The sequence below is a fragment of the Oncorhynchus mykiss genome, chromosome 24 (assembly GCF_013265735.2).
Source record: "Oncorhynchus mykiss isolate Arlee chromosome 24, USDA_OmykA_1.1, whole genome shotgun sequence".
In the NCBI taxonomy this organism is placed as follows: domain Eukaryota; kingdom Metazoa; phylum Chordata; class Actinopteri; order Salmoniformes; family Salmonidae; genus Oncorhynchus; species Oncorhynchus mykiss.
The window spans coordinates 10,913,507-10,926,446 of record NC_048588.1 but is presented as its reverse complement, the minus strand read 5'-3'; the positions used below and the strand labels follow the sequence as shown (position 1 = coordinate 10,926,446).

General features: G+C 43.5%; 1 protein-coding gene across 1 annotated transcript; it reads left to right on the top strand.

The window, feature by feature from the left end:
* Positions 1–8,564: 8,564 nt before the first annotated feature.
* LOC110503734 (RING-box protein 2) lies at positions 8,565–10,976 on the top strand. Its single transcript, XM_021582219.2, has 3 exons — positions 8,565–8,738; positions 9,163–9,210; positions 9,622–10,976. Exons 1-3 carry the CDS (start codon positions 8,573–8,575, stop codon positions 9,738–9,740), a joined length of 333 nt encoding a protein of 110 aa, XP_021437894.1. The 5' UTR covers positions 8,565–8,572; the 3' UTR covers positions 9,741–10,976.
* Positions 10,977–12,940: the final 1,964 nt, after the last annotated feature.

The following is a 12,940-nucleotide window of genomic DNA, read 5'->3' as shown; positions in this document are numbered from 1 at the left end:
TTTGATCACCTACCAACCAGTAAGAATTCCAGCTCTCACAGACCTGTTAGTTTTTCTTTAAGAAGCCCTCCTGTTCTCCACTCATTACCTGTATTAACTGCACCTGTTTGCAACTCGTTACCTGTATAAAAGACACCTGTCCACACACTCAATCAAACAGACTCCAACCTCTCCACAATGGCCAAGACCAGACAGCTGTGTAAGGACATCAGGGATAAAATTGTAGACCTGCACAAGGCTGGGATGGGCTACAGGACAATAGGCAAGCAGCTTGGTGAGAAGGCAACAACTGTTGGTGCAATTATTAGAAAATGGAAGAAGTATCAAGATGACGGTCAATCACCCTCAGTCTGGGGCTCCATGCAAGATCTCACCTCGTGGGGCATCAATGATCATGAGGAAGGTGAGGGATCAGCCCAGAACTACATGGCAGGACCTGGTCAATGACCTGAAGAGAGTTGCGACCAAAGTCTCAAAGAAAACCATTAGCCCATCTGAAGTTTGACAATGACCATCTGGATTATCCAGAGGAGGAATGGGAGAAGGTCATGTGGTCTGATGAGACAAAAATAGAGCTTTTTGGTCTAAACTCCACTCGCCATTTTTGGAGGAAGAAGAAGGATGAGTACAACCCCAAGAACACCATCCCAACCGTGAAGCATGGAGGTGGAAACATTCTTTGGGGATGCTTTTCTGCAAAGGGGACAGGACGACTGCACCGTATTGAGGGGAGGATGGATGGGGCCATGTATCGCAAGATCTTGGCCAACAACCTCCTTCCCTCAGTAAGAGCATTGAAGATGGGTCGTGGCTGGGTCTTCCAGCATGACAACGACCCAAAACACACAGCCAGGGCAACTAAGAAGTGGCTCCATAAGAAGCATCTGAAGGTCCTGGAGTGGCCTAGCCAGTCTCCAGACCTGAACCCAATAGAAAATCTTTGGAGGGAGCTGAAAGTCTGTATTGCCCAGCGACAGCCCCGAAACCTGAAGGATCTGGAGATCTAGGGATCTAAGGATCTAAATCCCTGCTGCAGTGTGTGCAAACCAGGTCAAGAACTACAGGAAACGTATGATCTCTGTAATTGCAAACAAAGGTTTCTGTACCAAATATTAAGTTCTGCTTTTCTGATGTATCAAAGACTTATGTCATGCAATAAAATGCAAATTAATTACTTAATCATAATGTGATTTTCTGGATTTTTGTTTTAGATTCCGTCTCTCACAGTTGAAGTGTACCTATGATAAAAAAACTACAGACCTCTACATGCTTTGTAAGTAAGAAAACCTGCAAAATCGGCAGTGTATAAAATACTTGTTCTCCCCACTGTATATCCCATGACAGAGAGGTTTGGTGTAAACAGTACTCATGTGTTCTGGGGAGTTTTGCAGCCGCTGCATCCTGTTCCCTGCCCCTCCTCCGGAAAGCAGCGGGATCATCCTTAAATCCTCCGGAATCCTGTCCAAACAAACCAACCCAGATCTTTTTGGCTGGTCCTCATGTTGTTCATCTGGAGAGATCCAGAGGAACAAAACAAACAGCATCATTCAGGGTCTAGCCTGAAGACCTTAACTGCATCCATTTTTATTTCCCCCCTCTATCCTTCCACCCCGCTCTGCAATCATCTGCATCTCTACACTAGGTGCACTCCTCTGTGCTCCAAGAACACTAAAACCAATTGACCTCCACTCCACTCTAGTGTTCTTACAGGACATCAAATGTCTGATGCAATTAATCTGGTATGTTCTTGTTGCAATCCAGCTATACTTTTTTCTTCCAACAGCTGGAGATTAAGCATTCTCAGGGCACTCATAGTATGCTCTGCAAATGGCCCCTATTCCCAGAGCATTTCTCCAATGTGTTATTTCTTATGGCCCCAGCTGCAGCACATGGATAGAATCTGCACACTTATATCAATCGAAGGCTTCTGCTGCAGGCACGTGCACAGATAGGGCTCTACCTGTGCAGAGCACAGGTGCCCCTTTGCTCTTCCAGTGTCCTTTACGGTGGTGGTATAATTTCACCAAAAATGTATGTCCTTTTTTAAAATTAAACCGTTGTTGTTAAATTCTCATCCATGCTTCAGAACCAAAAAGTTGAGTGTCTTGATTGTCCAACGACCAGTCATCAGTACTGGGTGCGCATATCCAGATTAGTGACCAGAAATAAGTTGTTGACCTGCCAAAAACAGAGTAGGCATACGTTTGTCATCGTTACCTGGCGATTTGATTGATCATTTTAATTCTCCAGATAGGCCTGGTTTGGGTGGCTACTGGCTATATGTCGAACGATAAGCAGCTGTAACATCCCACTGCCTTTAATATGGGATGAAGATATTTGGGCAAAGTTATCACGATATGTACGAGGAATAACAGGGCTACTCAGCTGGTAATGAGCACTCTGCAGGCAGGCTGCCCCCCAAAGTGATGGCCGCAGTGCAGACAGAACATGCTTTCAATCCAATCCTGCACTAACAGTTGGCCATATTATTTTGTTTGCTCTGGACTCCAGAGAAGTGACATGATAGGCCTACACTGAGCATACAAAACATTAAGAACACCTGCTCTTTCCATATCCAGGTGAAAGCTATGATCCCTTATTGATGTCCCTTGTTAAATCCACTTCAAATCAGTGTAGATGAAGGGGAGGAGACAGGTTAAAGAGGGATGTTTAAGCCTTGAGACATTGATTGGGTATGTTTGTCATTCAGAGGGTGAAATGGGCAAGGCAAAAAATGTAAGGGCCTTTAAATGGGTGGGGTATGGTAGTAGGTGCCAGGCGCACCTGTTTGTGTCAAGAACTGCAACACTGCTGAGGTTTTCCACACAACAGTTTCCTGTGTGTCTCAAGAATGGTCCACCACCCAAAGGACATCCAGCCAACTTCACACAACTGTGGGAAGCATTGGAGTCAACATGGGTCAACATGGGGGGTGCAACTCAATATTAGGAAGGTGTTCCTGTTTGGTATACTCAGTGTATATCCCCAGTTAATATTGTCTGCTAACATGAATGACGTTCAGCTCCCAATGCAGGTGTAAAACTGTTTCTTGCGTTTTTTAAAATGCATCACCGTTTATGGCTGTAATGGCAGGCTACATTTTCTCAGCAATTGTGTGGGCATGTTTGCGTGTGCGTGTTTGGGGGTCGCAAGTGTTGTACAACTCTTTTTTTGTTGTCGTGGGTCAAAACATTTGAAATCCACTGGGATACATGACAGTGGCAACAAATGGAGTTGGGTTGTATATAGTAATCGTAGGCTATAGTATTTCTTATAATCTTCTATTTTGACTGGAAATGTGTTTGGTCATTGTTAATTTTATTTTATTTATTTTTATTTCCCCTTTATTTAACCAGGTAGGCTAGTTGAGAACAAGTTCTAATTTACAACTGCGACCTGGCCAAGATAAAGCAAAACAGTTTGACACATACAACAACACAGAGTTACACATGGAATAAACAAACATACAGTCAATAATACAGTATAAAAGTCTATATACAGCATGTGCAAATGAGGTAGGATAAGAGAGGTAAAGCAATAAATAGGCCATGGTGGCGAAGTAATTACAATATAGCAATTAAACACTGGAATGGTAGGATGTGCAGAAGATGAATGTGCAAGTAGAGCTACTGGGGTGCAAATAAGCAAGATAAATAAATAAATACAGTATTGAGATGAGGTAGATTGGATGGGCTATTTACAGATGAGCTATGTACAGGTGCAGTGATCTGTGAGCTGCTCTGGCAGCTGGTGCTTAAAGCTAGTGAGGGGGGTAAGAGTCTCCAGCTTCAGAGATTTGTGCAGTTCGTTCCAGTCATTGGCAGCAGAGAACTGGAAGGAAAGGCGGCCAAAGGAAGAATTGGCTTTGGGGGTGACCAGAGAGATATACCTGCTAGAGCGCGTGCTATGGGTGGGTGCTGCTATGGTGACCAGTGAGTTGAGATAATGCGGGGCTTTACCTACCTACCTAATGAGTGTTGCATTTATTCCAGTTGAGAATAGTTACTTTACTCATCAGATTGTGCCGCTTTCCCCTCTTCTTATAATAATTGCTCAAAGAGACCATGGGTTGCAGATTTTTTTTGGGGGGTGCTCTTTTTTTTGTTTGTGCACATGCACCCCAGAAGGTATGGCATGTCTCTGTTCTGCTGTGACATATTTGTATTGTGTTGCTGGTATTTACATTGTGCTATATGCATGATTTAAATCTTGCTGAGAGCACTGATATTGTTCACCTGTTAAATCTTTAGATTCTGGGCTGGTTTCCCCAACCCAGATTAAGGCCATTTCTGTTCTTCAAACAGTTTATTTGTATTACCCTCTCACTAGTAGGATGTGAGTACACGCTATGTTTGGGAAAATAATCAATTGGCTTATGGCACATACTGTACATATGTGCATCAGGCTGGAGTTTTTTTTTGGGGGGGGGGGGGGTGAGATTGCAGTTGATTGCCTTCTGTTTATGTTTTTTTGTTGCAAAAGTGCAACTGAGCAACAGTAGCGTATAACATACAAAACACACAGCAAAATAGCCAGAACAGAAGAGTGCACAATAAACAATAAGAGCATCTGCTACCTTTTCAAAGCTACTTGAGGAGACCTACAGTGAAGAGTTACCTAAATTCAGATATAGAAACTGTCAATGCTGGAATAAGAAGAGCAATAGTTGGGGCCACAAGGCAGGTGATTCCTATGTGTACAGGGGGGAGAAGCAGTGAGGGGTAGGAACAGAGCTTTCAGGATGTTGAAACGGTCCCGTAATTACCAGCACCTGATTCAGTATAAACAAGCACAAGAGGTAGTAAGGAGGATCATTAGGACAGCTAAGTGTGAGTATTGGAGCCGGTTCTGTGGAAACATAGGCAGGACCACTCCTGTGGGAGAGGTATGGGGGATGATTAAGAAGATGAGTGGGGACAGAAGAAATTGGGATCTCCCTGTTCTTAAAAGTGGGGAGGTTGTTGCAGTGAGAGATGGAGAAGGCAGAGATGTTAGCCCAGGCATTTGTAAAGGTGCACAGCTCAAATAATCTGACAGAAGAGGGTCAGAATGGGAGAGAGAGGGTCAGAGGAGAACATCTGGGGGTCCTGGATCAGAGAGAGATGGTGGGGGATACATTGAATAACCCTTTTACACATTGACTGAGATGAAGAGAGCATTAGCTAAAGCTGGGGTAACATCTGCTGGTAAGGATGACATGGGTAATATCATGATGGCTCGTCTCAGTTACACTGCAATGGGGAAAGTACTGGGCCTTTACATTAAGGTGAGGCAGGAGGGGAAACTGCCTGGAAGTTGGAAGCAGGCGGTAGTGATGGCAATAGGTAAACCTGGGAAAGACTCTACTAGTCCTTCAAGCTACAGGACGATAGCGTGTTGGCAGAGAAGCTTGTTAGGGAAGATTCCGAATTTGTTGGTAACATATGTAAGATGTTTTATATTCATCAAATGTGTGTAAGTTACAAGCTACATCTGGGAAGAGGAGAGACGGGGGTGCGTGTCTATTTGGCAATAACAGCTGGTGCGCAATGTCTAATATTAAAGCAGTCTTGAGGTATTGTTCGCCTGAGGTAGAGTACCTCATGATAAGCTGTTGACCACAGTATCTACCAAGAGAGTTCTCATCTATATTATTTGTATCCATCTATTTACCACCACAAACCGATGCTGGCACTAAGACCGCACTCAACAAGCTGTATAAAGCCATAGGCAAACAAGAAAATGCTCACCCAGAAGCGGCACTCCTGTTTTGCTAGTACAGACTGGAATATGTTCAGGGATTCAGCCAATGGCATTGGGGAGTATACCACCTCAGTCACCGGCTTCATCAATAAGTGCAACGACGACGTCGTCCCCACAGTGACCGTACGTACATATCCCAACCAGAAGCCATGGATTACAGGCAACATCTGCATCAAGCTAAAGGCTAGACCTGCTGCTTTCAAGGAGTGGGACACTAATCCGGACGCTTATAAGAAATCCCGCTACACCCTCAGAAAAACCATCAAACAGGCAAAGTGTAAATACAGGATTAAGATTGAATCCTACTACACCTGCTTTGACACTTGTCTGATGTGGCAGGGCTTGAAAACTATTACGGACTACAAAGGGAAGCACAACAGGGAGCTGCCCAGTGGTGCGAGCCTACCAGACGAGCTAAATGCCTTTTATGCTCACGTCGAGGCCAGCAACACTGAAGAATGCATGGGAGCACCAGCTGTTCAGGAGGACTGTGTGATCACGCTCTCCGTAGCCGATGTGAGCAAGACCGTTAAACAAGTCAACATTCACAAAGCCACGGGACCAGAGGGATTACCAGGACGTGTACTCAAAGCATGAGTTGACCAACTGGCAAGTGTCTTCACTTACATTTTCAACCTCTCTCTGACCGAGTCTGTAATATCTACATGTTTCAAGCAGACCTCCATAGTCCCTGTGCCCAAGGACGCAAAGGTAACCTGCCTAAATTATGAATGATTACCGGCCCGTAGCACTCACGTCGGTAGCCATGAAGTGCTTTGAAAAGCTGGTCATGACTCACATCAACACCATCATCCCAGAAACCCTAGACCCACTACGATTCTCATACCGCCCCAACAGATCCACAGACGACGCAATCTCAATCGCAATCCACACTGACCTCTCCCACCTGGACAAAAGGAACGCCTATGTGAGAATGCTGTTCATTGATTACAGCTCAGCGTTCAACACCATAGTGCCCACAAAGCTCCACCCGGACTATATACACATTGACCCCCCACCCCCCCTTTGCTTTTTCACTGCTGCTACGCACTGTCTATTATCTACGCATAGTCACTTTACTCATCCCTTTTTAAAACCTTTATTTAAATCAGTTAAGAACAATTAACAATTATTTTTCTACAATGATGGCCTACCCCGGCCAAACCCGGACCTACATGTACAAATGACCTCGACTAACCTGTACCCCCACACATTGACTCGGTACCGGTACCCCCTGTAAATAGCCTCATTATTGTTATTTTATTGTGTTACTTTGTACTTTAGTTTAGTTAGTAAATATTTTCCTAACTCTTGAATTGCATTGTTGGTTAAGGGCTTGTAAGTAAGCATTTCACAGTAAGGTCTACTACAAATGTTGTATTCGGCGCATGTGACAAATAAAATGTGATTGGATTAGATTTTATCCATGACATATTGGGTAAATCTACAAGGACATATGGTTACACATCCTACAACAAAAAGGTGCTCCTAGAGTGCTGGGAACATGAATGAAATCTGAATAAAGTTTTGGGTGGATAGGCAACTGCATGGCGAGAGAGATGGGGTTGTTTGGGAGGGAGTTTAGCCCCTCTGTGGTTCTTTCTGCCATCCCACCTTGGTTTCTCCCTCAACCAGTGATAGATCTAGGTTTGCTTGAGAGGGTAAGACATGTTAAGGAGTAGATTCAGTTGTAAGTGAACATTTAAGGACACAATACTATGCTTTCTTAAATATATTCACAGATGGATCTAAGGACCCTAAAACAAGGAGGACAGGTGCAGCTTTTAGTGTTCCTGAGTGTAAGCTGGCAGTAACAAAAAGAGCAACGGATAATTTATCTGTTCACACAATGGAGTTTATGGCCACTGTTGGTGAGGCCAGACAGAGTAGTCATCTACTCTGACTCCTGTGCAGCACTGATGAGTTTAAATTAATGTGTGTCTCAGAGCAAACAGGACATATTGTATGACATTTTGCAGTGTTGCAAAAGATGGGGTATTTGTGATGTTCCTCTGGGTACCAGCTCATGTGTGAGTAGAGGGGAATGAGGAGGAGAATGTTATCCCAATGTTGAGACGGAACTGTCCATCAGTAAAGTGTAAGCCGAGAGATTAATAAGAACAGTGGTTGAAAATAAGTGGCAAGAGTTGTGGAACAGGGAGAGTAAAGGGAAGACACGTATAAGATCCAGGAAAAGGTCCTCGGGCCGAGAGAGAAGGGAGGAAAGTGTCATCACAAGGATGAGACTGGGACACACAAGGCTAAATAGTACATTGGAAGTGGTGGGGAAACATCCGACTGGGAGATGTGATCATTGTCAGGAGGAGATGGAGAAAGTGGAACATGTTCTATTTCCATGCCAGAAATATGAGAGAAAGGGAGCGATTGTTATTAGATTTGAGGAGTAATGGGTTTGAAGAGCCAGAATTAAGTGAACTGCTGGGGAAATCTTCAGGCGATGTAGTATTCAATCGTGTATTTCGTTTCTTTAGGGATACGAGATTATTGGGTAGGATTAGACTTTCACTGTCTCTAGTCCACACTCCAGTCCAGTTGATGGTGGTAATGCACCATAAAGTTGGTTGCCAACCGCCATATAAAATCCCCAGAAGCAGAAGAAAAGAAGACGAGTTTTACCTTCATTCACAGTAGGCTACTTTTTAATCTTTGGCTCTGCCATCTGTTCGTTTGGTAGTACTGCAGATGTGTTATAGCGCACGACCGCCCCCTGGTTTGTTTGCTCTGCTGATTAAAACATCCAAACTCCACTGACGAGCTAGCTAGCTTCTTTCGTCCATTTTGCTTTGCTGTTAGCTAGTTTATTGCAGAGATGGAAGACGGTGAAGAGCCGGGTTTAGTTCACTCTCACAGCTCTACTTCTGGGTCAAAATCGAGCAGTGACAAGATGTTTTCTCTCAAGAAATGGAATGCTGTTGCAATGTGGAGCTGGGATGTGGAGTGCGATACATGCGCCATCTGTAGGGTCCAAGTTATGGGTAAGTTTGTGTGTTACACCCATAGCCAACTCTTGATGAGCATTAAGCTAGCTAACAACAAGCTAAATACAAAAGCTTAGTGGTCAGTCAGTTATCTAAACTGATTAAGAGCTGTCCATCATCATCATCATCATCATGGGCAGACAGACTGAGAACGCTTCCTATTTGGAGAGCTTAGTTTGTTAACTCGTACCTAGCTAGCAAATAGACAACTAATGTTAGCTTGCTAATAAGCTAACACTAGGAGGTTAACGTTAGAATTCTGAAAACATGGCCCAAGTCATTGCCTGGTAGGACATAATTGCTAGCCAGCTGTATCAGTCCATGTGTCACAAATCAGGAATGGTCAGCGACGGCTGTGCACCAGTTTAACGTTAAGTAGCTAGTTAGCAAGGTTTCCTTGATATGTACCATCTCTCCACAGATGCATGCTTGCGGTGTCAGGCTGAAAATAAACAAGAGGACTGTGTCGGTAAGCCACTTTAAACGTCTTAGCCCAACATGTGTATAACACCAAACAGTATAGTTTGGTGTTATCAGACCAGTATGACCCTGTGTCTGCTCCAGTGTTGGGTGAAACCTGGATACTCATTTTATAGATCCTGAACTTGGCGAAAACTCCTACTGGTCTCACAGCAGATGTGCATGTGACAGATATACCTGAGTTCCTAGTCTGGTATATTGGGTTAAAATGTGATACACTGGCTTTATCTAAACCTTGGTAAAGCAGAATTTGTCCTGTGTATGCATTAGGATAAAACATATTGGTTTTGTGTGTACCAATATGCTTTACCATCTATTCAGCTCTTCTGCTGACATGCTGCATTTGAAAATACCATGTAGCACACCATTTCATAGTCTGCTTCTGTCTCCCCTCTTTCAGTGGTATGGGGAGAGTGCAACCACTCTTTCCACAATTGCTGCATGTCTCTCTGGGTGAAGCAGAACAATCGCTGCCCACTGTGCCAGCAGGACTGGGTCGTGCAAAGAATCGGCAAATGAAATGCCTCTAACTTCCCCATCCTTCCACTGCAAGTTTGGACAGGAGACCGAACTCAATACTGCAACCTTCTATGTACATTGTGTGTGCTTGCTGCTGTCATTTCTTCAATGCTAAGATATAGATTGAATGGCCAATATCTTGGTGAAGATGTCCTTGCCCCACTCTTCGATGGAAATGTCGGCAGGTGCAGGGCAATGCTGAAGAACTGAGGATAGTTGCTGCGCTTGGTGTCATGGTTAACTTTTTTTTGTGAGAAAAAAGTTGGTTATTAAAAAGTCTAAGCATAGCTTTGTTATTTCTTCCTTTAGCATTTTAATGTGATGGTTTATGGTTAGATGAAGTCTGAACTCAGACCATGAGGTGTCTGCCTTCCTTGCTACCTGTAAGAGCACATTTCATACTTCACCTTCTAATCAAGAGAATGATTACAGAATATCTACGATTGTCTCGGCACCATGTGTAGGCTTTTGGGGTTTGGATCCATGGTGCTGCAGGGACTGTATTTAGCCAGAGAACTTCCCAGATTGCATAATTGGGGCATTATAATTGCATAATACATGCCAATTAGACAAGTCACACGTCCATAAGAATAGTCACGTTCAAATGATGAAATAATCGTACGTTCAACTTGAAATATTATATACTGCTTATATCATAACATGCATTTAATTTGAAACGCATGAATGGTTTGGCAAAGGTTTTGATGGATATTTGCATGGCAACAGCCAAAGTTTGAAAACATTTTCCTTACTCATCTTCTCTATGGTTACAAGCAGCCCTGTATGTTGTGTAGGAATGTTACACCCAGTAGTTTCCATTGAAAATTAGACCTGTATCAATTCCCACTCTATACAAACACACCTTTCCTACATTTGAACATGTCATGCTCCTTAGATGAAAACTGTTGGACAATTAAATATACATGCCAACTCAGTCTCAATCAGCAAAGTTACAGAAGCTGTTTTGGATACAAGGAGTTTCCATTTTACAGACACTTATCCAGAGCGACTTACCGTAAGTAGTGAGTGCATACATTTATGTACTGGTCCCCTGTGGGAATTGAACCCACAACCCCGGTGTTGCAAGTGCCATGCTCTACCAACTGAGTGCACGAAGATATGAAACAAGACCTGTGTTGCATAATAGCTGAGGTGATGTGTATACAGTGCGAAAACATGATGGAAAATAAAAACAGGTTTCACTTTGATACTGTAAATGTACAGTGCCTTCGGAAAGTATCCAGACCCCTTGACTTTTTCACATTTTGTTATGTTACAGCCTTCTTCTAAAATGGATTAAATCGTTTTTTTCCCTACTTTCCCGGCTGATGAGCAGAAGACGGGCAGGAATATAACTTTATTTTATGCTGTATATACAGCGCCTCAGGAAAGTCCACCTTTCCCACATTTTGTTATGTTACAGCCTTATTCTAAAATGGATTACAAAAAAAATCTACACACAATACCCCATAATGACAAATCAAAAAACAGTTCTAGAAATTGTACTAATTAAGTAAAAATTGTAATTGGAAATATTTACATAAGTATTCAGACCCTTTACTCAGTACTTTGTTGAAGCACATTTGGCAGCGATTACAGCCTTGAGTATGATGCAACAAGCTTGGCATACCTGTATTTGGGGAGATTCTCCCATTCTTCTCTGGAGATCCTCAAGCTTTGTCAGGTTGGATGGGGAGTGTCGCTGCACAGCTATTTTCAGGTCTCTCCAGAGATGTTCAATCGGGTTCAAGTTCAGGCTCTGGCTGGCCCACTCAAGGACATTCAGAGACTTGTCCCGAAGCCACTCCCGTGGTGTCTTGGCTGTGTGTTCAGGGGCGTTGTACTGTTGGAAGGTGAACCTTTGCCCCAGTCCGAGGTCCTGGAGCAGGTTTTCATTAAGGATCTCTGTACTTTTCTCCGTTCCTCTTTACCTCGATCCTGACTAGTCTTCTAGTCCCTGCCGCTGAAAAACATCTCCACATCATGATGCTGCCACCACCATGCTTCACCGTAGGGATGGTGGCAAGTTTCCTCCAGACGTGACGCTTGGTATTCAGGCCAAAGAGATCAATCTTGATTTCATCAGACTGAGGAGTGGCTTCTGTCTGGCCATTCTACCATAAAGGCCTGATTGGTTGAGTGCTGCAGAGGTAGTTGTCTTTCTGGAAAGTTCTCCCATCTCCACAGAGGAACTTTAGAGCTCTGTCAGCGTGACCATCGGGTTCTTGGTCACCTCTCTGACCAAGGCCCTTCTCCCCTGATTGCTCAGTTTGGCCGGGTGGCCAACTTTATGAAGAGTCTTGGTGGTTCCAAACTTCTTCCTTTTAAGAATGATGGAGGCCACTATGTTCTTGGGAACCTTCAATGCTGTAGAAATGTACTGGTACCCTTCCCCAAATCTGTGCCTCGACACAATCCTGTCTCAGAGCTCTATGGACAATTCCTTCAACCTCATGGCTTTGTTTTTACTCTGACATGCACTGTCAGGGACCTTATATAGACAAGTGTGTGCCTTTTCATGTCCAATCAATTGAATTTACCACAGGTGGACTCCAATCGAGTTGTAGAAACATCTCAAGGGTGATCAATAAAAACAGGATGCACCTGAGCTCAATTTCGAGTTTCATAGCAAAGGGTCTGTTTTTAATTTGTAAATCTTTTTGCAAACATTTCTAAAAATCCTGTTTTTTGCTCTGTCATTATGGGGTATTGTGTATAGATTTTTTTTGTAATCCATTTTAGAATAAGGCTGTAACATAACAAAATGTGGGAAAGGTGGACTTTCCGGAGGCGCTGTATATACAGCATAAAATAAAGTTATAATCCTGCCCGTCTTCTGCTCATCAGCCGAAGCAACACCCCTTTTGACACAACAGAACTTTAAATGGACCCAGCTTACCTGCATGTTTTATCAGACTTTGTTACTCCTCGTGGTTTTAGGCTACTATACTTGGCACTGATCTTGCCTATCGTGCTGTCTATGGGCTATGTTTAGGGCTCACTAAATGCAGCTCTCTGTTGCTTATTTAGCTTTGCCCCCAATCCCAGGTCAGGACTGTAGCTCGGCGTAGCAACAATCTTTGTTGTTTTGCCTAAATCCTGACCTGTGGCCTAACCTTTACTAGACATCTCAGAAAGCAGAATATGATAATAAGGAAACATGCTTTTCTATTACAAGTCTAATAGAGTCTGTGTAAATG